Source organism: Acomys minous, assembly GCF_964271855.1.
Source record: "Acomys minous genome assembly, chromosome: 2".
In the NCBI taxonomy this organism is placed as follows: Eukaryota; Metazoa; Chordata; class Mammalia; order Rodentia; family Muridae; genus Acomys; species Acomys minous.
In genome coordinates this window covers 104,256,651-104,284,459 of record NC_140484.1, presented here as the reverse complement: position 1 = coordinate 104,284,459, position 27,809 = coordinate 104,256,651, and the positions used below count along the sequence as shown (strand labels likewise).

General features: G+C 48.6%; 1 protein-coding gene across 1 annotated transcript; it reads left to right on the top strand.

The window, feature by feature from the left end:
• The first annotated feature begins 256 nt into the window (after positions 1-256).
• PGPEP1L (pyroglutamyl-peptidase I like) lies at positions 257-27,576 on the top strand. Its single transcript, XM_084774157.1, has 6 exons — positions 257-329; positions 421-506; positions 4,156-4,209; positions 22,966-23,087; positions 24,354-24,580; positions 25,089-27,576. The coding sequence occupies exons 2-6, from the start codon at positions 473-475 to the stop codon at positions 25,306-25,308; spliced, it is 657 nt and encodes a 218-aa protein (XP_084630283.1). The 5' UTR covers positions 257-329; positions 421-472; the 3' UTR covers positions 25,309-27,576.
• Positions 27,577-27,809: the final 233 nt, after the last annotated feature.

Here is a 27,809-nt window from a genome sequence, read left to right as displayed (position 1 = left end):
CAGCTTCCAGTGTGTGTTTTCTGAGTGCTTGGTTGCCTGTTTAAATGCTTTGCAGAATTTAAGCGCAGTCACGCGACCAAGTCACACTTTCCAAACATCGGGACTATTCTGGGCAGCGGGGGTTTCCACGGGGGTGGGGGTGGGGGTGGGGTGTGGGTCAAGGTAATCAAGGTAGGTACAAACAACAGATAGGGTGACGACCCGCGGCCCTAGTTTGAGCGATTTCAGTCGCGAGTCCCAGTACTGGCGCAGTCTCGGGACAGTTAGTCGCTACAGGGTGGAGCACGTTGGTGTCATGCATCCTAAGGAACCAACTAAGCTGCGTCCTGGTGAGTTCTCGAGGCTTGAGCATCCAGAGGCCGCCGGATCCCGAGGGCGTGGCCTTGCCACACTCCCCCACGTGGTCCTCGCCTTTTCCAGGGCCGGATAGTGGCTGGCCCAGCCTCCCGCCAGCCTAACTCTGCGGGGCCTCATGGATTCGCAACCCCGCTGCGTGGTGGTGACCGGTAAGCCCCGCGTTTCCTTGCATTCCGGGTTGCTGCTGCTTTCTGCGGCCGCCTGGAACGCGCTCTTGCTCGGTGCTGCTTGTAAACAGCTCTCCCGGGGGACCTTGAGTGGCAACTGGTGTTGGTAGAAATTCAAGATGGGAGCTGACTTCCTGCTCTGCCCTATTAAAAAACACAAGCTTTCCTGCCTCTGAGCCCCCTTCGCCACAAATAACCACAAATAACTAGACTGGCATGCACAGAGGTGCCCACTTGTGGCTTAGGTTCACTCAGACCTTATTTGTCCTTCAACTCCTTGGGGAGGAGCCTAGGCTGTCACCTGCTGTCCCTAAAGCTAGGACCCAGTGGCCAGGATAGAATTGCAGATTCGGACAGGACAGATGCTTACCAGGCTCACACAGTTTTCCTTCTACAATGACCACACCTTGATCCAGTTTGCAGTCCCCGGCCCTGCACGCCCCCACCCCCACCCCCACCCTGTGCTTTTGCTGCTAAGGGAACACTGAACTAACCAAACACACACTGGCTGATGCCTGTGAACCCCTTTACACACACACACATACACACACACACACACACACACACACACACACACACGGTGTCTCCTCTGTCTCAGCAGCACATCAGAAGTCACCCCAGCCACATGCACGTCTTGTCATTGTCACAGCTGGTCCCTAAGGGCTTGCTCTTTCCTCACAAGGCTTTTACTCTTCGCTGGACACCAAAGCACTTTATTTATTTCTAGTTAGACCCATTTGGCACACTTCGAGTTTTTCAACTTGTATTTGATAAAGGGAGCACAAAGGATTCCTGTCACCCGCCTTAATTGAAAACTACTCTGGGACAGTGATTCATACTATCAACCTTCCAAAGAGAGAGAGAGAGAAAAAAAAGAAAACTCTTTTGAAACACTTTCATCCTCTTCCATTTTTATCTTCTTATTTTGGGTCCAGAGATTGAATGGTTCCCATTGGACTTGACTTCCTGGGGAAGCCAGACTCTTGGTGGAAGGTGTGCCCATCTCAGATGAAATACGGGCAGGGGAACGTGCTGTGCCCCTCTTGGGCTCACACCTCACCCGACATTTGTCTCATCAGCTGGCAGCCAGGCGCCACTGGAGAATGCCCAATGGATTCCAGAGTGAGGCCTGCTCCTATTAGCAATGTTTTGAGTCACCGGGGCAGGCTCGTCACTTAACTGGATCTGCCGAGTGTGTAAACCTTGTCTTGACAACTGGCATTTAGACAGATGGTAGAAGTGCAGGGACCCCACCAAACAGCCTTCAGATCAAGGTTTTGGCTGACAGCAACAGCAGAATGAGAGACCAGGCGAGCTGGCACTCCCCCCGAGGGTCCCCTGATTCCACCAGATTTCTCTGGCTGACTCCCCAACTCCACACTCCAAAGGCAGTCTTGATGGTGAGGGTTAGCCCAGCAAAACAGGACCTACAAACTCTGCTCCCTGAGTTACCTCTCCTAGTTGAAGACAAATAAGAGATGTAGTCTTCGCAAAGCTGAGTATGATTCTAAAGCCTGGGATGTGAGTTGATAGCTTTTTCTTATCCAAGAGAAAGCTGGCTCCTTAATATTTCTACTTAAGCTCAACATTTTCTATGCCGTTCTTTATGGCTGCAGGTTCCCATAGCAGCTGCAAGATGGTGTGTCCCCGTCAGTCAAAGCCGGATAGAAGTCCTGTGTTGGTGGGACATTCTATTGAAAAGCTTTTTCTCTCCGTGACTCAATGCTGTTGGTGGGTCAAGACCCATGCACTCAGCTGTTGCTAGGCACAGCTGGATCCCTTTTCCAATGTTGCCACCTACTCTAGAGACCCTGGGGTCCAGGGACTTGATGTAGACCCCTAACCTTTTATATATAAGTTTCAGATTTGTGGGGATTTAGAAGTATGTTGTAAGAATCAGGAACTCAACCCCTTAGTCGTATTCCAAATAAAACTGAGTAGGACATTGGTGGCCCAACCTGAGATGACTGTCTGACAAGCTTAGGAGGTTACATATTCTTCGTTTTAGAAATATAATAGGTCAAGAGGAAATTGTAAAGAAATATACAGAGAACTCATTACAACTTTCACTGGAGTCATCTGATCCTGACATCTTTGGCATCAAAGCTAACATACTGACATTAGTACAATTAAGAAAAAGGCAGCCAGGTGTGGTGGTGCACACCTTTAATCCCAGCACTCAGGAGGCAGAGGCAGGCAGATCGCTGTAAGTTCGAGGCCAGCCTGGTCTACACAGCAAGTCCAGGGCAGCCAAGGATACACAGAGAAACCCTGTCTCGAAAAACCAGAGAGAGAGAGAGAGAGAGAGAGAGAGAGAGAGAGAGAGAGAGAGAGAATGTGTGTGTGTGTGTGTGTGTGTGTGTGTGTACAATTTTCAACCAGTGTGTAGTTCCTGGATTAACCTCCACAGTCAAGATGTTTAACTTGGTCATGACCTCAAAATCCCCTCACGCTCTTCCTTTATGGCTTCTTCCACCACCACCACCCTGATTCTAACACTTGGTGTGTGTTCCAGATTCATTTGGCTATGATAAAATACCCAGAGAAAACAAACAAACCACAAAACCCAACAGCCAACCCAAACGAACTTAGAGGGTAAAGGAGTTCATTTCAGTCTCCAGTGCTGGGTTCCAGTCCCTCCTGGGAGGAAGTCAGTCCAGGAACTTCCGTCAGCCGGTGCCATCACCTCCACCGTCAGCGGCAGGGAGAAGTGCATGCATGACTGCGCTCTTGCTTTCTTGTGCTCACCTGGATTTCTCCATTCTTGTAAGGTGCAGGACCTGATGCCTAGGGAATGGTGTTGCCTACAGTAAACTGGGTCTCCTCACATCAATTAACAAGACAGCCACCAGCCAACCCAGTGTAGACAATCCTTCATTGAGTGCTCTCATGGCTATTTTTATGCTGGCGTTTGAACCCCACCCTTTGTGCATGCTGGGCAAATCGTTATGCTTTTTTTTGTTTTTGGCACTTGGGGTTGAACCCAAGGCCCTGTGCATATTAACTATGGCCTGTTACCCCATGAGCCATACCCACCGAAGCCTCAAAGTTTGTGATTATTATGGTGTCCAGTTGTCAGTTTTTTCTTTTTTGGACCAATGTTCCTTAGATTCCCCCCTCCCCTTACTTTTTCTTCCCCCTCTAAAAGTTTTACCTCTTCTTCTTCTTCTTCTTCTTCTTCTTCTTCTTCTTCTTCTTCTTCTTCTTCTTCTTCTTCCTCCTCCTCCTCCTCCTCCTCCTCCTCCTCCTCTTCCTCCTCCTCCTCCTCCTCCTCTCCTTCTTCTTCTCTTTGTTTGTTTGCTTGTTTTATGAGGCAGGGTTTCTCTGTGTAGCCTTGGCTGTCCTGGACTCACTTTGTAGACCAGGCTGGCCTCGAACTCCCAGTGATCCACCTGCCTCTGCCGCCCGAGTGCTGGGATTACAGGCGTGCACCACACCCAGCTGTAGCTCTATACGCATTCCCTTTACTTTTGGGCTCCCCCACTGGGGTTCACAGAGAGGATTCTGAAGAAGCTCTCAGATCGGCAAAGTTGCAGTTCTCTGGGGCCTGTGGAACTTGTTACCTGGTGGTGAAACTTACTACTGGGTGACCTGGACTGGTTTCAGCAAACTCGGGTCTCTTTGGTTTCAGGTTTTGGGCCCTTCCGGCAGCACCTGGTGAATTCCAGCTGGGAAGCAGTAAAGGTAACCCCTCCCCCCCCCCTCCCCGACTGATGTGGTTCCCTCTGTGGCATTGGGAAATCCCAGTGAATGGGACTCCTAGTGACCAGAGTCTCCTTGGAGGGAAGACAAACTGGAGACCCCTGGGAGAAAGGCCTGGAGACCCCTGGGATAAGGAAACACTACTGTAGGGTTTGCTGAACCTGGAGCTAGCTTCTTGTCCTCTCTTCCTGGGGAAAGTCATTTTCAGCAGCACGTGTCCTCTCGCGTGCATGAGGAGTGACAACACTGGTGTCCCTGTGCTTCACTGATGACTCCATGTGGAGGCAGCTTTGTACAGCTTTGTACGTGCTGCTCTGTGTGAGCGTGGCATGGGGCCTGGGTAAGCACGTCACTAATGGTCAGTATTATCGACAGCACGCTTGCTTTTAAGGATGTGGCTGACCAGGAGGAGGCAGGTCCTCTGACCACGCACTGTACACAAGGAGGGCGCATGTCCCTGACTCGCTGGCCTCCCTGGGCCAGTTGTCTGCCATCGCTCCTCATGGGGGTGTCACTCAGCCGCTCTGGATATTGACATCTGCCTGTTGACACTGGGCTTTCAGTTTCACACGTCTGTTGGATGAAGCCAGATGTGAGGACTGGACTCTGCTCGCAGGGTTTCCTAGTCAGGCTGGAAAATGCAGCAAAGCTGCTAGTGTCGTGCACTCAGGGTAGCCGTGGCATTGATTTTTGTGGTCTGTCAACACAAAGGCAGGCAGGAGACTCTTGACCCTTCGGGTTAGCATTTGGGCTTTTGTTTTTCCAATCATGAAAAAGCTCTGAGAACCTTAGGCATACTGCCAAGCCTTGCTGTGGCACACACGGTAACAGGCCAGTACCAGGCTTTCATGAGCTCCTGGCTTTTTGGAGCCAGTCCCTGAGCAGCAGGACTTCTGCCAAGTCCCTGGTGGTCCCAGACCCTTCTGTTTCTTTCTGCAATCATGGACAATGGAAAAGAGCCAGACTGCTTCTGGTCACCTCTCAGTTCGCACAGTTGCAAGTAGTGGGATGCAAACAAGCTGCCCAAGTTTTCTGTGCCTCAGTTACCCTGTTTTTCTTTCTTTTTATTTTATTTTTTTTCCTTTTTTGGTTATTTTCAAGACAGGGTTTCTCTGTGTAGCCTTGGCTGTCCTGGACTCGCTTTGTAGACCAGACTGTCCTCAAACTCACATTGATCAAGGCATGTGCCACTACTGCCCCGGCCAGTTACCCTGTTTTTAATATATGCCATTTGTATACATGCAGATATGGTGGTGGTTAAGGAAGTCACTGAAAATCCCTGGGACAGGTTGGGTGTGCTGATGGAGCCTTCCTGTTAGTCAGGTTTGCAGCTGCCGGCACATGGGAGCAGAGTGGCAGATCTGCACGGGAAGTGAAAGGATGGAGAGGATTAATTGCTTGGGAGGCTCGAGGCTTCTTAAGGTTAGTGAACGAAAGCAGAAAGAGACACAGGCTGGGGCTCCAGGAGGCGGCAGTAGGGTAGCAAACTGGATATGCTGAGGGGCAAGCCTCTGTGTATAGTCAGGCACACAGGAAGCCAAGGACACCTCTGAGGAGTACGCACACACACACACACACACACACACGCACGCACGCACGCACGCACGCACGCACAGGAAGTCAGCATACACAGGAACAGCAGATAAAAGTGAGTTCTGTGTTCAGAACAAGGGATATGGATTAATTGGTAGAGCTCTTGCCTAGCGTGCAGTCCTGGGGACCATCCCCAGCACGACATAAAGTCAGGCATGGCAGTCCACACCTGTATTCCCAGTACTAGGAACACAAAGGCAATAGGATCAGAAGTTCAAGGTTATTCTGAGCTATACAGTGAGTATGAGGCCAGCTTAGCTTATATGAGACCCTAACTCTGAAAGAAAAAGAAAAAAATGTAAATAGCAAGGGGCTAGAAATGAAATGTAGGTTCCAACTTTAAGCTGGATCATTGTAAAGGATGGTGGGCCAGAAGCTCTCACTGTTGCAGTCTTTTTTATAGTTTCTTTTTGCTTTGTTTTGCTTTTGTTTTTTGAGACAGGGTTTCTCTGTGTAGCCTTGGCTGTCCTGGACTCGCTTTGTAGACCAGGCTGGCCTCGAAATCTCAGCGATCCACCTGCCTTTGCCTCCCAAGTGCTGGGATTAAAGGTGTGTGCCACCACACCCAGCTGTAGTTTCTTGTGAAGATTTACAGTGTAAACTTCTTGAGCCAGGCTTGGTAGCATCCACCTTTAATCCCAGTGCTCAGGAGGCAGAGGCAGGCAGATCACTGTAGTTCAAGGCTAGCTTTGTCTATACAGTGAGCTCCATGACAGTCAGGACCACATAGAGAGACCCTGTCTCAAAACAAACAAACAAAAAGAATAAAGTACAAATAAAACACAAACCTCTTACAAAGAAATATAAACGAAGTATCAGTTCGTAGCCTCAAATCACCAGCTACACAAGGAAACAAACTACCACGTAGAAAAATGAGTAGAAGCCGGTTCAGAGCACAGAACCACAGTCAGTCACAGAAATAACAATATCATCAAAACAGTCAGGAGGTAAATTGAAAACAAGTGGCAGCAGTCTGAGAAATGAGAAATATAGTTGTTAAGAGAAAAGAGCTGGGGCTGGAGAGAAGGCTCAGTGGTTAAGAGCGCCGCCTGCTCTTCCAAAGGTCCTGAGTTCAATTCCCAGCAACCACATGGTGGCTCATAACCATCTGTAATGTGATATGGTGCCCTCTTCTGGCTTGTAGGAGTACATGCAAGCAGAGTACTGTATACATAATAAATAAATAAAAAGTTAGAGAGAGAGAGAGAGAGAGAGAGAGAGAGGAAGGAGCTGACTTAAAGGACAGTTTAGAATTGTGATAAGTGAAAGATACTGTCACAAAAGACAATAAGTCATTTGGCTCCACTTGTATCAATTTCCCTATTAAGGAAATGTATTCAGAGAAAAAAATACATTATAGGTAGGGAGATGAGAAGGGTAACAGTAAATGAATATGAAGTTTCTTTTAAAAAAAAAAAAAAGTACATTTAGCCAGGCATGGTGGCACATGGTTTTTCCAGACAGGGTTTCTCCAGGCTGTCCTAGACATTGCTTTGTAGACCAGGCTGGCCTCGAACTCACAGTGATCCACCCCCTCTGCCTCCCGAGTGCTGGGATTAAAGGAGTATACTACCATGCCTGGTTTAGGTGGTGCTTGTCTTTAATCCCAGCACTCAGGAGGCAGAGGCAGGCGGATCATTGTGTGTTTGAAGCCAGCCTGGTCTACAAAGTCCAGGACAGCTAGGGCTACCCTGAGAAACCCTGTCTCAAAAAACCAAACCAACCAACCAAACAAACAAACAAACAAAACCCACCAAAAATAAACAAACAAACAAAAAACAAAGCAACAATAACAAAAAAAACTAAACAAACAAACAAAAAACCCGGTGCATTTACTTATTTGTGTGATGGTACGTGTGTGATTGTGTGTGGGTGTGAGGGGGGTGGGTGTGCAGGAACAGGATGGTTTGCCTGTGAAGGTCAAAGGGTAACATGTAGAGTTAGATCTCTCCTTCCCCTGTGTGGGTCCTAGGCTATTGGGTTTACACACCTTTACCCACTGAGCGTTTCACGTGTTTATTTAGGATTCTTTAGGTTATAATGAAAAGGGTTTGACGCTGATAGTGCTGATGGTTGATTATACTAATTCTCATGGTGCTGGTTATATAACTCTGCGTATACCGAAAGCTACAGAATTGTAAAATACACATAGGTTAAGTACATTGTATGTGAATAACCTATCTCTTAAAAGGTAGATGATAGGGCTGGAGAGATGGCTCAGAGGTTAAGGGCACTGACTGCTCCTCCAGAGGACCTGAGTTCAATTGCCAGCCCCCACATGGTGGCTCACAACCATCTATAATGTGATCTGATGCCCTCTTCTGGTGTGCAGGTACACATGTGGGCAGAACACTGTATAGATAATAAAATAAGTAAATAAAACTGTTTTTAAAGGTACATGATAGAAAGATAAAGAAATAGATTAGGTAGATGATAGACCTCACCCATATGTACGTATGTATGTATGTATGTATGTATGTGTAAATATATATATATATATATATATATATATTGCAGTTCAGAAAGAGATGAAGAAAAAAATTCGTAAACTAGGATATAGATATGAAGATATTACTCAAAGGACAACATAAAGATGGACAAGGAAGTATAGGGTAGATAGTGTAAATAGGAATGAAATTTCTGTTTAATTAGAATTCCAGAAGATGAGGACAGTGAGAATGGAAGAAAGCAATGTTCAAATATACAACGTGTGGCGGTTTGCATAGGCATGGCCCCATAGGCTCATGTGTTTGAACGCCAGCACCTTACTGACTGGCATTATTAGGAGGGGGTGGCCTCACTGAAGGAGGTGTGGCCCTGTTAAAGGAAGTGTGTTGCTGTAGAGGCGGGGCTTTGCGGTCATGTATCTTCACGCTATGCTCACTGTCACACACAGTCTCCTTTTGTCTGAGGATCAAGATGTAGAACTCTTCGCTTCTCTAGCACCATGTCTGCCTGCGTACTGTCATGCTTCCCACCATAATGATGGACTGAACCTCTGAGACTGTAAGCCAGCTGCAGTAAAATGTTGTCCTTCATAAGAGTTGACTTAGCCGGGCATGGTGGCACACACTTTTAATCCCAGCACTCGGGAGGCAGAGGCAGGCGGATCACCGTGAGTTCGAGGCCAGCCTGGTCTACAAAGCAAGCCCAGGACAGCCAAGGCTACACAGAGAAACCCTGTCTCATAAAAAAAAAAAAAAAAAAAAAAGAGTAGACTTGGTCATGGCGTCTCTTCACAGCAATGGAAAACCTAATTAAGATAATTGCCTTAGAGACCCCAACCTTTTTTGGAGGTGGCAGAGTCATGGGATATCTGCAGAGAAAGGCTGCTCACGGGAGTGGAACCAGCCAAGAGAAAGAAGCGTGCTGCAGTCAATAAAGCTTGAAGGAGTTGGATATCTGAGGAACACTTTGACATCAGATACGGAGATGCCGAGTTTCAAGTTTGCCCAGATGGGTTTGTCTGGCTTTGGTCCAGTACTTCCTCACTATGCTCCCCTCCTCCCTTTGGGGTATAATGTCTATTCTCTGCATTATTATGTTGGAAGTAGGTGACTTGCTTTTAATCTGGATCTTTTTTTTAAAAAAAAGATTTATTTATTAAGCTTACAGTGTTCTGCCCACATGTCTACCTGCACACCAGAAGAGGGCGCCAGATCTCAGTATAGATGCTTGTGAGCCACCATGTGGTTGCTGGGAATTGAACTCAGGACCTTTGGAAGAACAGACAGCGCTCTTAACCTCTGAGCCATCTCTCCAGCCTGGACTTTGGATTTTCAAATAGGATTGAGACTGATAGACTGTGGGGGCTTTTGAAATGGGACTAAATAAATGCATTTCTGCATTATGATATGGCTACACGCCTATGGGGGCCAGGGAGTGGAGTGTGGTGGTTTGACTAAAAATGGCCCCCACAGACTCATATTTGAATGCTTAGGGAGTGGCATCAGGATGTGTGGCCTTGGTGGAATAGGTGTGGCCTTACTGGAGGAATCCTGGTAGTGGGGGGGCGGAGGGGATGAGCTTTGGGTTTCAAATACCATAGCTAGGCCCAGTGGCTGGCTGGCTGCCAAACTGGATGTTGAACTCTCAGCCCCTTCTCCAGCACCATGTCTGCCTGTGCTACCAGGTAAACCAGCTTGGAGCTGGAGTGAGGTGGAGATGTGCCCAAACCCCGGAAATCTCAGTCTTGAGAGGAACAGGCATAAGGCTCTCTCCTTCCCTGTGCTGGGCCTGCGTGCCCTGGCACATGTACCTCCATGGTCAGCCATATAGCCTAGCACCTGGAATGCCTCTCCACGCAAAGAAAGGATTCCCGCCTTCTGAGCCTCAAGCAATGGTATGAGCCCACCCTGGAAATCCCTTCGCGCTCCCCAAGGTTCATACAGCCCTCGTTCACCCGAGCAAAGTGCACAAGCTGTTTCACCAATATTGTGCAATTGTTCCTGTGTCACTGGGAAAGCTTTGAGCTACAAGGCAGTAACACCTGCAGAGCTGCTTTGGAGAGGGCATCTCTCTCTCTCTCTCTCTCTCTCTCTCTCTCTCTCTCTCTCTCTGCACATTCACCGACAGACTGAGACCCTCAGCCCCACCTGCCCAGCTAGGCTTCGTTCCTTCATCAGGTGCCTGCACACTCCGCTGCCTAGACACTCCGAAGGGAAGAAGCAGACCCCCGGCTGCTGTCACCCAAAAGAGCTGTAACACATTGAAAACCTCGGAGAAGAACGCACTTACCATGTGGTTGCTGGGAATCGAACTCAGGAACTTTGGATGAGCAGACTGGGCTCTTAGCCGCTGAGCCATCTCTCCAGCCCTTGATCTGGATCTTATATGAGGTCATATAGTCATATAGTCATCACACACACACACACACACACACACACACACACACACACACACACTCCCAGCCTGACTGGGATCCAGGTCAGCCCGATGTTCTGGGCATCTTGTTGCCCAGAGGGAGGAAGTGGAGCATGGGGCCACAGTAATGGACTGACCCTCTGAACTCTAACCCGTCTCCAATTAGATGCGCTCCTTTAGGAGAGATGCCGAGAGGTCATGGTGTCTCATCACAGCAGTGGAAACCCTAACTGAGTTACTAGGGATTCCACTTTTGGAGGCAGAAACACCTCAGATTCATTCCAAAGATTTTTCTTTTTTTTTTTTATGAAAAAAAAATATATATGTTAATTGGTGGTTTGCATTGTGTATATGTCTGTGTGAGGGTGTCAAATCTTTTTTCTTTCTTTTTTTTAAATTTTTTTTTTCAAGACAGGATAGCCTTGGTTGTCTTGGACTCTCTTTGTATAGCAGACTAGCTTTTGACTCACAGAGATCTGCCTGCCTCTGCCTCCTGAGTGCTGGGATTAAAGGCGAGTGCCACCACGCCCAGCTAGACTCACTTTGTAGATCAGACTGGCCTCAAACTCACAGAGATTCCTCTGCCTCTGCCTCCCAGGTGCTGGTATTACAGGTGTGTGCCGCCACGCCCGGCTTGAGAATTGAACTCTTAACCACTGAGCCATCTCTCTAGTCCCATTCCAAAGGATTTTCTAAAAGCCTTTCTAGAAGTATCTGAGCCCCCAAAGGCAAGAAAATGTGGCACATAATGTAGTACAAAATGTGGGTTGAGACCCAAATAGGGGTCACATATCAGATATTGTATTTTGATTCATAACACTAGCAAAATCAGAAGCTATGAAGTAGCAATAAAATAATTTTATGGTTGGGGCTCACCGCAACATGAGGAGCTATATTAAAGGTTCACAGCATCAGGAAGGTTGAGAACCACTGCAATAAAAGAACGATTCTGTAAAACATACCTAGATCCGTTGTGCCAAGGCATAATGTAACAGCATTTCAAATATACAGAGCCCAAGTAGCCAAGAGGGTAGGCTCTTCCCACTTTCGATGAACTTCATATGTGGGGAATTTCTCTTTATCCCCAAAGATGAAATGGTTTCATCCTCCTTCCATGCTGGCTTTTTTGGTTTTTGTTTTTGTATGGGTGTGTGTACTGTTGTTGTATGTATGGGTGTATGGGTGCTTGCCTGCATGTGTGTCTATATGCCTCACATGTGCCCAGTGTAGGAGGAGCCCAGAAAAGGGTGCCGTATCCTGTGGAACTGGAGGTACAGATGGTTGTGAGCTACTCTGTGAGTGCTAGGAACCACACCTGGGTCCTTTGGAAAAGGAGACAGCACTCTTAACCTCGGAGCCATCTCTCCAGCCCCTTCCGGGCTGTTTAAAAAATGAATAGAATAAAAAAGAAAAAAAAATGAATAGAATGCAAGGTGGTGATCAGAGCAGCTAACACTCTAAATCCATTTCTGTACCAACAAGCCAGAGTAAGATGACAGATTATTTTCAAAAGGACACTAGCAACTGGCCTGGCCCTTCCTGTGGGTCCCCCTAAACTTCACTTTAGTCTGGAGAAAATCCAGGGTTCTCAGTTTACTTCAGAGAGCCAGAGAGAGCAGCCCTTCTTGGCTTGTTTTCTGTTTGTGTTGTTTAACATGAACATTTAATTTCACTGGAGAGACGTTCCGTCAGTGAACTGTTTGCCGGGCAAGCATGAGGTCCCAGGTTCAATTACCCCGAACCCATGTGAAAAGCTGCACATACCGGCATGCATCTGAAATGCAATGCTGGTGATACAGAGGCAGGAGGACCCCTGGGACTTGCTGGCCAGCAGACTAGTGGAATGGGCAGGCTTCAGGTGGGAGCTCCTGTGTCAAATAATAAGGCGGGTATCTGTGGAGGAAGACATCGGACACAGACCTTCCCATCATCTCTCCATCTCTGGAGCACCATTTGGGCTCATCAGTCCCTGTCTGAATATCCTTGTAGAAGATTATTAGTGAGAGAAATACAACATGAAAGCAGGATGGTGGTGGGGCGGAGCCTGCAGCTGGAGTACAAATACCATCCCAGAGAGATGCAGCCGTGGAACGCTGGTCCAGGGTGTGGACAGGGTACAGCAGTGACTGCCAATGTCAGCACAGGTGAGTGGCATCTGATTCAAGGCATCTCCACCTGGCTGGCAACCATCATAGGCCTAGGAGGGCCCTGCAGGTGTTGGATGCCCCAGGTATGACATCCCCAATGAAGTGATGAGAACGGATGTGAGGGTAGAGGTGAGAAGAGGCCCAGGCAGTCTTCCAGGGACGCCCATGGAATCTGAGTTCAGACCTGCCATTCTGGGGGCCTGTTTCCAGGGTCACTCTCCTCCACGGTTTGTTTAAGACATAGGAAGCAGGGGGCTGGAGAGATGGTATCCTGGCCCACGGGGTCTTCAACAGGTACCTTTGGAGGGGGCAGACAAGTGGGGGGGACAGGAGACACAAAGAAATGAGGGCAAGTCTGGATTCTGATCAAGCCCTGTTTATTGAAAAATTTCACAGGGTTTTTATAGGCACGGGGGTAGGGGGGCATGGGTATTTGCATAAGCGAGGATTGCTATGGATACCTAACTGTGAGATGCTCCAGCAGGTGTCTACCTTTATGGCTGCTATAACCACAGAAGGGGGAGAAATTCCAGAGAGAGAGAGAAGTTGTAAAAGATCTGGTTAGTCAGGAAAAAGTTCCCGGAACTGCTGCTCATGGGCAGCTGGCCTTTAATTTGATTTTACCAGTAGTCTTACAGGAAAAGCTAGTTTATAGCCAGAAAGGAGTAGCTCTTACTATGAGCTCGGGGATCTTAGAATGACCATCCTCTACAAGATGGCTTAGTGGTTAAGAGCACAGACTGCTCTTCCAGAGGACTAGGGTTCAGTTCCCAGCAACCACATAGCATCTCACAACTGTCTTTAACTTCACGATCTGACACTGTCACACAGGCATACATGCAGGCAAAAATTCAATGCACATAACATAAAACTAAGTAATTATTTAAAAAGGGGTGGGGCAGGAGCAGAGCCCTGGTGACATCCTTAGAAGTCTGGCCTGGCCCCCACCAAGTGAGTGAGGATGCCTTCAGTGTTTCCCCTGCTGGCAGAGTGTGTGGTCCAGGAAGAACAGGGCTCTCCATAGCTCAACCCCATAGACCTAATGCCAAGCATTATTGCTCATAGCAGCCAAAAACATATAAGAAGTTCCCAGTTCTGACAAAGAATTAAATGCAATCGACTGTGACTGTCACCTACTGCTAGAAGGCCAGAGCATACATTCACTTTCTTTCTTTTTTCTTTCTTTCTTTCTCTCTAGACAGGGTTTCTCTGTGTAGGCTTGGCTGTTCTGGACTTGCTTTATAGACCAGGCTGGCCTCGAACTCACAGAGCTCCGCCTGCCTCTGCCCCCAGAGTGCTGGGGTTACAGGAGTGCGCCACCGAGCCTGGCTGCCAGAACACTTCTTCAGCAGTTCATTGAGTTGATGAACTACAGTGTGTGGTGAGGATGAGGCAGGAGGACGGGCATGGATAGACTTCCGCAGTTGACACTTCTCATCTGTGGTTTCAGTGAATGGAGGTCAGCCGCAGTTCAAAAGCAGGTAGTGGAAACTCCCCGAAATAAACCAGGAAGGTACTTGATGGACACACTGCCTCGGTCAAGTGACCAAGGTCAGCGTAAATGTTCAAATAATTTTCACCGAAGCACACTGTCATCGATGTATGGAAGAAGGGCAGTTAGTTAAAAAGCATCCATCTTAAGTCTACCTTTTTTTTTTTAAAAGATTTATTTATTTACTATGTATACAGTGTACTTCCTGCACTCCAGAAGAGGGCACCAGATCTCATTACAAATGGTTGGGATCCTGGCGTGGTGGTGCATACCTTTAATCCCAGCACTCAGGAGGCAGAGGCAGAGGGATTCTTGTGAGTTCAAGGCCAGCTTGGTCTACAAAGCGAGTCCAGGACAGCTAAGGCTAACACAGAGAGACCCTGTCTGGAAAAACAAAACAAAACAAAACAAAAAAACCAAATGGTTAGGAGCCACCATGTGGTTGCTGGGAATTGAACTCAGGACCTTTGGAAGAACAGCCAGTGTTCTTAACCTCTTAGCCATCTCTCCAGCCCAAGTCTACTATTTCAGGTAAGGACTCACAGATGCCTGCAACACTCCTGGAACAGAAGGGCAGGGAGTAGGAAAGCGCGCAGGGGCCCAACCGTAGCCTGATGTGTAAAATGAATCTCCAGGAGCCTATACCACTCTAAAGAGAATCACGTATATTCTCTGTGTAGATCAGAGTGTGGGAGAGGGAGGCAGTGGCTTCTGCAGGTGCATAAATTATGCAGATACTTCCAGCCTTGAAGAGAGCTTAATCCTCCTCCTCAGGTGCTGACTGTGCACAGGGACTTCCTGGCTCAGAATCCGGGCTGTGAAGTAAGAGCACTTTATGGTGAAGATGCCCTGACAAAGTTTCCGGCCAGGTGATGGATGTCAACACCTATAGTGACACTAACATAGTACTTTATACTTCTAGAGTCTTCCTCTTCTGAGCCGAGAGCCCACACTGATATGAGAGCAGGAGACAGATACCAGCACCGAGTATACAGTGTCTGGCCAGTGTTCCATAGAACCCACAAAGCCATTAAAAACAAGGATGTCATGGTAAGAGAAGATGTGACAATTACATGTGCCGTGATGCCCTACATGGGACCTGAAAAGACCCTGAAGTGGGCAAAACAAAGGCACCTGTCCATCAAAAATGCTTATGTTGTCTCTGCGTGGTGGCAGCTCACAGCTTTAATGCCAGCACCCAGGAAGCAGAGGCAAGTGGGTCTCTGAGTTCCAGGCTAAGCCTGGTCTAGAGTGAGTTCCAGGGCCACACAGAGAAACCCTTTCCCCTAAAAAAACCAAACCAACCAACCAAGCAAATTCCACAAATGTTTATTCTGTGTGTTTTTGCTAGAACCTCCCTGCATTTTCGCACTTGTAAAACATTTCTCAGATGGTCAAGTGTACATGCAAGTGTAAGGACTTGAGTTCGGTCCCCAGAACCCAAGCAAAACCCCCTGGGCATGGTAGTACATGTTTCTAACCCCAGCCCTGGGGAGGCGGTGTCAGGGAACTTCCCCTGGGTTTACTGGGAAGGTAGCTTTTGGCCAGTGAGAGGTCTCACTGTCTTAAAAAAAAGAAAAAAAAAAAAAAGAAGGTGTCTGAAGACACCTGAGGCTGGCCTCTGGCCTCCACATGCATGCACAGATGTGTGCACACGTGACTGTTTCCTCTTGTTTTTCATCAGTCCTGGTGACTTGAGGGAACTGTAGCAGACACATAAATGGTTCGGCTTAGTTAAAGATCTCAGTTTTACTCCTGGTCTGTGTAAAACCCAAGGAAGTTATTCTGGGTCAAGCTACAAACCACGACGAGGGCAGGCTGTTCCCCATTAGGGAACAAACAAACACGCAATAACAAAACATTTTGCCGGAGGGTAAAGCTATGGCTTAAAATGGATGTAAACTATACATACCATTAAGTTTGCAAATGCACACAGTTGGGTGAGTCCATTTACAGCGTTATCTGACCATCAACACTATTCAATTCTGGAACTGCCCCCTCCCCTCCCCTCCCCCTTACCCCCCACTCCCTTCCTCCCCCCACTCCCCTCCCCCTTACCCCCCTCCCCTCCCCATTACCCCCCCACTCCCCTCCCCCTTACCCCACCCCCACCCCCCACCTCCCCCGCCCCAGGGTCCTAGTGTATTCACATTGTTGTGCAGCAAGTGTCCAGAACTCTTGAATCTGCGGAGCTGAAACTCTGCTGATTTTACAATGGGTACCATCTCCCCCTCCACCTGGTTTCAGATGGCTACCGTTCTACTTCCTGCCTCTCTGAAGTTGGCTGTGTCAGCTACTTAGTGGAAGTAGAATCGTACAGTATTGAGTTTTATGACGGGCTTACTTTGCCTAGTGTAATGTTTTCAAGATTCACCCACGCCACTGAGCAGCACAGTGGTGCTGAGAGAACTCAGGAGGCTGAAGCATGCTAACCTGTAACAGTGGTTCTCAACCTTCCTGACACCGCCGTGACCCTTTAATACAGCTCCTCATGTTGTGGTGACCCCCCCATCTGTTCACTGTTAATTCATAACTGTAATTTTGCTACTGTTATAAACCATAATGTAAATATTTGGGTTTTGCCAAAGGGCTAAGAACCACTGATCTAGACAGACCTTTAGGCAAGGTTGAACTATACAGTGAGGCCCTACCTCTCCTCTCCTTTCCCAATTTTATTTTATTAAATTTATTTACCTTTGTTTTGTGTGTGTGTGTGTGTGCGCGCGCGCATTGGTGTTTTCCCCACATGTACATCTATGTGAGTGTCAAATCTTGGAGTTTCAGACAGTTGTGAGCTGCCATGTGGGTGCTGGGATTTGAACCCAGGTCCTCTGGAAGAGCAGTCGTGTTCTTAACCTCTGAGCCATCTTTCCAGCCCCTCATTTTCTAATTTTCTTTTCTTTTATCTTTTTCTTTCTTTCTCTCTCTCTTTCTGTCTTTCTTTCGCCGTGGCTGTCCTCGAACTCACAGCAATCCGCCTGCCTCTGCCTCCCTGAGTGCTGTGATTAGAGGTGTGCACCACCATGCCCAGCTCCTTTTCCAATTTTAAAGAAGGAAAGGGCACTGATTGACTCCTTTTCCAGAGGACCTGAGTAGGATGCGTCTCACTGTAGCTCACTGTGAGGTTGAGGAAGGAGGGGTCAGGAGTGCAGGGTCCTCCTACTTCAGCTACGTTGTCAGCTTGAGGCCAGCCTGCGACACACGAGACCCTGTCTTTAAAAAACAAAATGGAGGACCAACAAGATAGCTTAGTGGGAGCCTGTAATCCCAGCACTCGGGAAACAGAGGCAGGTGGATCTCTGTGAGTTCAAGGCCAGCCTGGTCTGCAAAGCAAGTCCAGGACAGGTAAGGCTACACAGAGAAACCCTGTCTCGAAAAACAAACAAACAAACAAAGATAGCTTGGTGGGTAAAAGTGTTTGCCACCAAAGCTGACAGCTTGTGTCAGGTCACCAGGACACACATGTTAGAAGAAGAAAACCAATTCCTGCAAGTTGTCCTGGGACCTCTACATGTGAGTCATAACATGCAGGCATGCACATACATACAGACAAAATAAACAGATATTTAAATTAAAAAAGCGGAGGGGTGTGGGCTGGAGAGATGCCTCAGAGGTTAAGAGCACTGCTCTTCCAAAGGTCCTGAGTTCAACTCCCAGCAACCAAATGGTGGTTCACAACCATCTATAATGAGATCTGGCGCCCTCTTCTGGTGAGTAGGTGTACATGCAGGCAGAACTCTATATATAATAAAAAAAGTATCTTTTTAAAATGGAGGGGTGAGCCGGGCTTGGTGGCGCACGCCTTTAATCCCAGCACTGGGGAGGCAGAGGCGGGGGGATCGCTGTGAGTTCGAGTTCAGCCTGGTCTACAAAGTGAGTCCAGGACAGCCCAGGCTAACACAGAGAGACCCTGTCTCAAAAAACCAAAAATAAAATAAAATAAAATAAAATAAAATAAAATAAAATAAAATAAAATAAAATGGAGGGGTGTCGAAAGGAGAGAGAAGAAAGGAAGTGAGGTCTTTTGTTTGTTTGTTTGTGTATGTGTGTTTTGTTTTGTTGTTTGAGGCAGGGTTTCTCTGTGTAGCTATGGCTATTTGGAACTTGTTCTGTAGACTAGGCTAGCCTGGATCTCAGAGATCCACCTGTCTTTGCCTCTGGAGTGCTGAGATTAAAGGTGTGTGCTACCACCACCAAGCTAAGAGTTCTGCCACTGTGAACAGAGCTACAAGCTTTCCATTTGGGAGTATACAGTCAAAAGTGGGGGTGCTGGGTCATATAGCCAGTCAGAGATTGATTGTTTAGGAACTACTAAGCTCTCTACATTCTCAGAAATACTATTTATTTTCTTTATTTTTATTTTTGTTGTTGTTTGTTGGTTTGTTTTTTGAGACAGGGTTTCTCTGTGTAGCCTTGGCTGTCCTAGACTTGCTTTGTAGACCAGGCTGGCCTTGAACTCACAGAGACCCACCTGCCTCTGCCTCCTGAGTGCTGGGATTAAAGATGTGTGCCACCGTGCCTGGCTTGCTTTCTTTTATTTTTTGTTTGTTTGTTTTTGTTTTTGTTTTTTCCAGACAGGGTCTTTCTGTATAGCCTTGGTTGTCCTGGACTCACTTTGTAGCCCAGGCTGGCCTTGAACTCACAGTGATCCGCCTGCCTCTGCCTCCCGAGTGCTGGGATTAAAGGTGTGTGCCACCACTGCCCGGTTAAAGATTTATTTATATACTTTAGGTATATGGGTGTTTCATCTGCATGTACATCTTGCACACCAGAAGAGGGCATTGGATTCCATCATAGACTAGTGAGCTGGCATGTGGATGCTAGGGACTGAACTCAGGAAGGACCTCTGGAAGAGCAGCCTGTTCTCCTGATCACAGAGCCATCCCTCTGGCCCCAATGTTTCTCTCTTTTCTTCTCTTCTCTCACCTCCTTCCTTGCTTCCTTAGTTAATTAATTATTTTCAATAGCAGCCACCTCCATGGATGCAAAGTTCTTTGGATAGGCCATAAAAGTAGGAGTTTAACCTCCAGTAATCTGCGTTGAATAGACTGAGCATGGCTCAGTCTACACAGGCCCTCAGGCCCAGGATCCTAGAGATGAGGGGGGCCTTTCATCCTTGGGGGGAAGTGACCCAGTGGTGCTATAAAAGCCTGTCTTCTTCGACTCACTTTCAGTTCATTGTAAAGCATCTCCACCTGCTAATGGTTTTCAGGGTCATGCTATTCCGCCTTAATTAAGACAATCCTCACATTATGATCAGGAAATCTCATAAAAATGATTTGTAACAACATCACACATAAGGAGACACAGTGACTGCTGTGAACCACAAGGAAATGAGGAGTGACAATTCCTGTGGCCCTTATAGACGTAAAGACAAGCTGACATGTAGGTCCAAACAAAGAATTAAGAAAAGTCGTTACAGAACAATGAAGCCCGTGTCCTGTGTGAGTGCCACGAATCCTACCCACCAGACCACCAGGGAAGAGGTACTGAAGTGTGCGCTGTGCCCTGTGTCATCCAGACACCAGCTAATGAGCAGGCATGCCATGTCAAACATTTTATTAATGGGCCGCATGACCCAAAATATTAGGAGACAGTGACTGGATAGAGGGTCCCTGTCATTCACTCCTGGATCTTCCAGGCAAGACTGACCCATCAGAGTCATATAAAGGAAATGGGAGAGCTGGGGGGGCAGAACTTGACATCGCTCACATTGCTTAGGCAGAGTCGCCTTTAGCCAGCACCCCAGATTTCTCAAGACGAGAGTAAGGGTTTGTGGCCAGCCCTTGGGGTTTCCCCAGACTTCCCTCTGTATCTCTGTTGATGCTGTTTCCTGCAGCTTCTTCCATTTTAATTGTGTCCCTGTGGACTTTGGTTGTCCCCTCTGGGACGGGGCTAGTATCTACTCATGGTGAGGCTGTAGGGAGATGCCTAGCAGAGTGCCGGGGGTCTTCCAGGGGCAGCCGAGGATGATGCCTGGACTACTTAATACCATTATGCACATTACACATTATACACATCTTATTATACATGGTACACATCTTACCAAGCATAGCGGGAAATGAGCATCAGCCCCGAATGTGTGCTCAGGGCTGACCATGCCAGCGTGCTTCCATTTCCACCTAGGACTTCAGGGAACAGTGCGTGATCCTAACTTGTTTTACTTATCCCTTCTCAGGGGTTTCAGTTTCAGTAGTTTTTTTTGTTTTTTTTTTTTGGTTTTTTGTTGTTGTTTTTTTTTTTTTTTGGTTTTTCAAGACAGGGTCTCTCTGTGTAGCCTTGGCTGTCCTGGACTCACTTTGTAGACCAGGCTGGCCTCGAACTCACAGCGATCCACCAGCCTCTGCCTCCCAAGTGCTGGGATTAAAGGCGTGTGCCACCACGCCCGGCTTTCAGTAGTTTTTTATAAAGTCCTTTTAATGGCTGCATCACACCCTACCAATGGCTGGCCTGTATCTCTTCCCTTTTCCCTTGGCCAGTCCTCATTTTCTTTTCTTTCTTTAGAGCTGGGAATGGAATCCAAGCCTTTACGCATGCTAGGCTAGGCGAGCGGCTCCAACCCTCAGACCCAGCCATGCTCTTGTCTCCAGCACTGCTTCTCTGGTGAGCTCTCCCAGGTCTGGCTTTAACTGCTCCCTCCACACGCCTCCAGTCTGCATGGTGTTGGAACCCAGGCCGGGGGCTCAGTGATACCTGATGGCTGCCAGCTTTCTCGGTTCCTCTCAGGACAAAGGGAACACACTGAGCACTCCCTCTGCCATTGTGACTCCCATGTGTAGAGCCTCGAGGCCAAGATGATCACTGGACTGTCAGACTCATGAACAGTGATGACATGACAAGTGTTGTGTGTGTGTGGGGGGGGAGGAGGTGAGTGGAAAGAAGGGAGGGAGGGGAAGGGAAGGAGAAGTAAGAATTTTGCAAAGAAAGGAACAAAGGAAGAAAAGAAGGAAGAGGAAAATGGAAAGAAGGGGGCAGGGAGAGAAAGGGAGCAGGGAGAAGGACCTTTGTACACCTCCAGATGACATTGTTCCTGCTCCAGAACATTCTTTTGCTGGGCAGCCTCCCAGCTTTTCAAGATCTAAGCAGCCTTTTCCTCCACGTGGCCCTCCAGCTGCACTGTCTTGCCCTCACAGCAACCCTGTGAGGGGCACTTGTGACCGCATCGCATAGGCAGGGAAGCCGAGGCCTGGAAGGTTCCAACCATTGTCCAGAAGAAGCACCTCATCCTCCACAAGGTCAGCACAGACAGGTCACCCGTCTGCCTCTGAAGATAGGCCTGGGCTCTGCTGGCTGGGATCTGTGGGTTCCCAGAAGACATACAATTGGATGCCCGGAAATGCCAGGAAAGGAAGTCGGGAACAACATAGGCAAAAATCGAAGTACATGCCGGGCCTTATGTGCCTGGTTGAACTGTAACCAACAGCGAGCACACACTTCTAAGATCTCCGGCTCCTGGTTTTCTTTTCTTTTCTTTTCTCTTTCTTTCTTTTTGCTTTGTTTTGTTTCTGAGACAGGGTTTCTTTGTGTTACCCTGGCTGTCCTGGACTCACTTTGTAGACCAGGATGGCCTCGAACTCACAGAGGTCCACCTGCCTCTGCCTTCTAAGTGCTAGGATTAAAGGCGTGCGCCACCACTTCCCAGCTTCAGGCTCCTGATTTTCTTTCCTCCAACCCACCTCCTATTTCTACTCTGCCTAGAAGGAGGATGCCCGCATCCTTCACTGCCTCCCCTTGTCTTTCATCCTCTCCCTCCCTCCTGCTTTTCCCTTCCCCTATCACCTTCCCTCCCTCTTCTCTTCCTCTTTCTCCTTCCTTTCCTCCTTCTGTCCTCTCTTAAAAAGAAAACCCATGGCTTTTGCTGCTGCTAAAATCTTGTCTGTACAAATAACCTCTCTGCCACTTCCGGGCACACAGCGCTAAGGGACCAGCTCCCCCTGATACTTCAAATTGGCCCCAGGATAGCCCTACCCACTTCTACCTCCTCCATTTTGCTCACGAGGTAGCTCTAAGTTCTTTGGTTCCTGACCACAATCCTTCCATGGTTTCCCATTGTCCCAGAGAAGTCCACACCTGACCAGGCATTCCAACTAGCATCTGCAGGCTTCTCACATTTCTGTCCCCATCGCTCTGTGGGGTGGAGTGTCCCTGTTGTACCTTCGGTAGAGACAGACGAGGGACTCATCAGATTACACTGGACAGTTGGTGCTCGGATTAGCACCAGGGGTGCTAGGCTCCATGATTTATTTGTCTTGTGACATGCAAGCCACCTGTCAGCTGCTGCTGAGAGCAGCAAGTCATACCAACCCCCAGAAGGCATCAGGCTCCCTGTGGTTCCTTCTGCTATCCCAGCTACCTCTGCTGCCATGTGCGTTCCCAGCCTCTCGCTCCGGCTCATCTTAGTCTCAGTGCTGCAAACATGACTTGTTTCAGATAGATGTGTCTCTTTAGGGTGCCCCATTTCACCCAGTGCCCCTGAGTAAGCTGTGGCCATTTTCTTGGTTCCTGGTCTCTTTGAGTTTCTCCACACCTGGAGGGAAGGGTTGAGGCCCAGAGAAGACCCTGGCTTCCTTTCAAGTCCTTTAGAGTCCAGCCCAGTTTTTGTGCCCAGGCACCTGAGGCAAGTCTCTCTGCTGTGTTTTCCGGGAACTCTCCAAGCTGGGCTTAGGGGTGGATGCTAACATAGAACTGCGAATCCTGCAGCTGCCTGTGGATTACAGGGAGGTGAAACGGAGGCTCGCCACAATCTGGGAAGATTTTCAACCACAAGTAAGTGATGACTGGCAAGGCAGTAGGCCTGGGAGGCTGATGATGGGCTCAGGGCCTAGGAACTTTCTGGGCCTTGTTGTAGATTTGATGGTTGGAGCATACCTCCCCTTCCCCCCCCCCCCCAACCCCTAACCCCCATCGCTGGACCCCATCAGCAATGGGAATTAAAAGCTTCTGATGTAAGATTCTGGATTTGTGTACAAGTTTATGCTGAAACATGGGGTAGAGCTTAAAAGATGCCCGGGGGGTGGGGCGGAAGGCAGAGGAGGGAGCAAAATGGAAATCTTGTATTCAAGCCAGGACTCAAGGATCACTCACATCTTTGAGGACCTGAATTAAGCCCCGTGTATGGGTAATTCTGGTTGTTCAGAGGGACTTAAGGCAAAAAGCCTTTGGGCCTGGGAAGGTCAGATGGTGGTCCACGCAGGGTCAGCACACCTTCAAAGCATCCCGCCAGGATCCTGGTGCGGTGGCTCACATACCTAATCCCAGCACTCGGGAGGCAGAGGCAGGTGGATCGCTGTGAGTTCCAGGCCAACCTGCTCTACACTGTGAGTACAAAACTCTGTTTCAAGCAAACAAAAGCACTCTGCCTACATAGTAAGCAAACATAAACACTGTATAAAAGGGGGGGGTACAGATATCCATTTCCCCAAAGGTCATAGAATGAAGGAACAACACCCGATGGTAAGACACTGAACCAAATACTGCAACAAGATCCTCTGCAACTATTCTAAAAAGAGGAAAAATGAAGTCTAATAAGATTTGATTAAGCTGGGCATGGTGGCACATGCCTTTAATTCCAGCACTGAGGAGGCAGAGACAGGCAAATCTCTTGTGAGTTCAAGGCCAGACTGGTCTACAGAGGGAGTTCCAGGACAGCCAGGGCTCCGTTACACAGAGAAACCAAGTCTCCAAAAGCAACAACCAAACAAGATTTCGTTAAAAGCTAGCTTCTCCCAGAGTCACCTGGGATACCTGCTTGCCCACTCATCTCTGGGGAAAGAGAACACACACACCTTGTAAGAGCCATTTGAAATAGACAAGTCCTTAGATGTAGATGCAGCACACCTTACTCAACCCAAAGAGATGCTTCTTTTGCTCCAGCGCCATTAACTGGCAGCCTAGGCAGGGGTCCTGGGGTTTCCTGGTGGATTTGGAGCTTACTATGCTTTGTACCCTGAAGCTGAGCTCTGCCACAGCTAGGCCTTTCTGTACATCTAGTGATCTGGTGTCCCAGGACTTCTGATAGAGGTGTCCACACAGCTTGCTGTACATGTGGGCATGGACTCTTCCACCAAGGCCGTCTTTCTGGAGCAGTGTGGCAAGAACCAAGGCTATCGGGATACAGACGTAAGAGGCTTCCGGCCAGATGGTGGAGTGTGCCTCCCAGGTGGCCCCGAAGTGATGCTGTCTGTTGTCAGCATGAAGGACGTCTGCCGGCGTGTTGCTGTTGAGGATGTGGAGGTGGCCTTTTCCCGAGATGCGGGCAGGTACGCTCCAGGTGTCCATGTGCCAAACAGGTACAGAGAGAGGGGACTGTCCTTCTGAGTCCCTTCCGCAGTCTCTTGTCTCAAGAAGCTATCCCATGCTGTCCATGTGGCTGCTTTGGTCCCTTAAGCGCCTTTGTCTTAGGCCCTGCAGATTAATTTAACCTCTTCTCCAATGCTAGTAGTTCCTCCCACCAAGCACTTCTTCCTCTCTTCAAGGGATAAGGAATGTCTGAGGGAAGATACAAATGAGGGAGTCCCTGTGGTGAAGGTATTTTACCACTGGTTCTTTGAAAGTCTGATTCGGTTCTGTCCTGACCATGTGCTGGCCATTGGTTTGTGAGTCCAACAGCCAATGTCTGTCCGGTGAATCCTTAGTCCCATGTCCGTTCTCCGTCAGAAGAACCCAACTCAAGGGGCAGCCCTCCTGTGCTTTATGAAAACCTCACTTAACTCCGTCTAGAACTCACTTACCCGGTCCAGGAGTGATGGGAGTCTCATGTCGTTGCAGGTACATCTGTGATTACACCTATTACCTGTCTCTGCACCTCGGACGCGGGCACGCGGCGCTCATCCATGTCCCGCCTCTGTCCCATTGGCTCCCAGCCAGCCTTCTGGGCAAAGCCTTGCGAGTCATCATCCGAGAAATGCTGGAAGAGAGCGGGGAGGTCCAGACTCGGAGTGCAGCAGTTCCAGGGAAGCAGCAGTGGGGCGCCGCCTCCTTCAGATGAAGTGTTTCAAGCTTGGGTGGGAGGGCCAAATGTGCTTGTGAGAGGCTCCAGGGAGGTGCCTCATGAGACAGTTACAACGGCCAGGGGTCAGGGAAGGGGGTGGGTGGACACATAGCGTGACAGCTGTTTTAGTGTCCGAAGCAAGAAGAAAATCCCCAAAGGCAGATGCTTCACAAGGCATTGACGAGCTGGAGCTATGGCTGTCATGACAAGAAGAAATGGACGTTTCTGGTTTCTTTGAAGACTTAGTTGTGTCATGTGGTGTTTTTCTGGACGAGATCTTGTGAGAAGGCTTGTGGTCTTTTGCTGGGAGCACATGAGAAGGGGCGTGATGTTTGGAAGGGTATAAATAGAGCCCCATGGACAGTGGGAGAAGGCTTTTGCGTTGCTCCCCTGATGTGCAATGCTGTCTGAGGGTCTTTGCTGGTCTTCACGTCACAGAAAGAAGCGTTCTAGAGAACTTCTCATTGCACTCCGGCTGACTCTGGCCGTTTCCACTGACTCGTGCCAATTCGGCGCAACCTTTTGGTTTCTTCTGGATCATGGCACTGCTATGGATTCGTGTGGCTGTTTGGTGTTGGCTATTGGACTGGACTGCTGGTATCTTGACAACGCAGAGTAGAATTGGCCCAAGGAAGCATGTCTAAACAGGTTCAGAACCCCTTCTTGCCTGTTAACATCCGTTCTCGCCTTCCTCCTCCAGTCGGTGGGGTGAGAAGTGAGACTGAAGTGTTTAAGAACCCTAACTAAAGGAGATAGACAGTCTAAGCCTACAACAGTGCAATGCAAGCCAGCAGTTTCCCTAAGGCTGTGTGGTCCTCCCTGGATTGATGGGACGACAGAGCTGCCTCAGAAGTTCCAGAAATGCCAGTGGAGCCCTGGCTCCAGGACACCAAGTTCTCACCCCCCCCTCCACCCCCAAGCTTGTCATTCAGGTCCTGTGAATGGCTTTGGGGCCACCCAGTGTTTGGCTTTCTCCTCTTTCCCTCCCTCCCTCCCGCCTCTACTCTGTCTCTCTTAGTTCAGTGGTATTTATTACATTATTACATATACTCTGCTGGGCAATCGTCTTCACAGTTTATCACTTTCTCTGCAACCATTTGTTGTTGTTTGCATATGAGCCACGCCCCCCCCCCCCAAAATGTGTGGATTGATTGGTCGCCGGTTGGTGAAGCTGTTTCGGAGGACTGTAGAATCTTCAGGTAGGTGGTGGAGCTTTGCCCTAGAAAGTGCTTTACTGCTAGTGAGCTTTCACTTGTCATGGCTCCCCTCTCCCTCCTTCCTTCTCACTCTCCATTCCTGAAGACAGAGGCATCATGACCGGCCTGACTCCCGCTGCTGCCGCTCTGCCATCCCCCACCTTGAACTGTACACCAGAACAAAACCTTTCCTCCTTAAATTGCTTTTGCCAGACACCCTGCCACAACAATAGGAAAGACGTAGGCTTTTGAAAACTCAAAGTGCACTCTCAGTGACGCATCTCCTCCCACAAGGCCACACCTCTCAATCCTTCCCAAACAGTTCCTACGGGCTCAGTGGCGAACGCCTTTAATCCCAGCACTCGGGAGGCAGAGGCAGGTGGATCGCTGTGGGTTCAAGGCCAGCCTGGTCTACAAAGCGAGTCCAGGATAGCCAAGGCTACACAGAGAAACCCTGTCTCAAAAAACAAAACAAAACCAACCAACCAAACAAACAAACAAAAAAAGTTCAAAGCCAAACAGTTCCTACCAACTGAGGGCCAACTATTGAAGTGTCTGAGCCTATGGGGGCTATTCTCATCCAAACGGCCGCTCTCCTTGTTTTCATTTTAGGGCACTGCACCAGGTCTTGTGGCAAGCTGCACACAGCAAAGATGTGTGTGTTTACCATGTCAGTGTCTTTTGGGTACTCACTTTCATTATAAGCCCTAATCAGTAGCACTGTTTCCTCTAAGGAAGCGGATGAAAGGAGCTAGTAAGCACTGGACAATTTCTTACCATGCGGGTATGCTCAAAACTACTGTTGGCTACATATATCAGAAAAACCAAAACAAACACAGTGGCTTACGGTAAGAAAGGCATTGGCAGCCCAATGAACTACTTACGGAGACTGAGTTGTGGGGACAGTGCAGTGGTAGTGTGTTGCCTGAGGCCTGCCTGTATGTGTTCTAGGTCAGGCAGGGAGAGGGGACGATGGGGAGAGGAAGAGGAGGAGAGAGTAGCAACTAAAACCCAGTGTCAAAACCAAAGGAACTGAATAAATAGCTCCCCTGTGTGTGTGCGCGCGTGCTTGTGTGTGTGCGCGCGCGCATGTGTTTTGCTTTTTTTTTTTTTGAGACAGAGTTTCTCTGTGTAGCCCTGGCTGTCCTAGAACTCAGAGAAAATTGCCTCCCTCTGCAAATAAGCCAGGAACCTTTTACATAGGACAGTTCCAAGTCACACTACAGTGGGTTTGGGATGGTGCAGGGCACCTGCACAGAGACTACTGCATGGCTGGTCCCATGGAGACCCTTCACTGAGAGC

Coding starts and splice junctions, on each gene's coding strand:
- PGPEP1L (XM_084774157.1), top strand. CDS start 473: ATGGATTCGCAACCCCGCTGCGTGGTGGTGACCG. Junction 23,088..24,353: donor GGGAAGATTTTCAACCACAA/GTAAGTGATGAC, acceptor GTGTCCACACAG/CTTGCTGTACATGTGGGCAT. Junction 24,581..25,088: donor TTTTCCCGAGATGCGGGCAG/GTACGCTCCAGG, acceptor ATGTCGTTGCAG/GTACATCTGTGATTACACCT.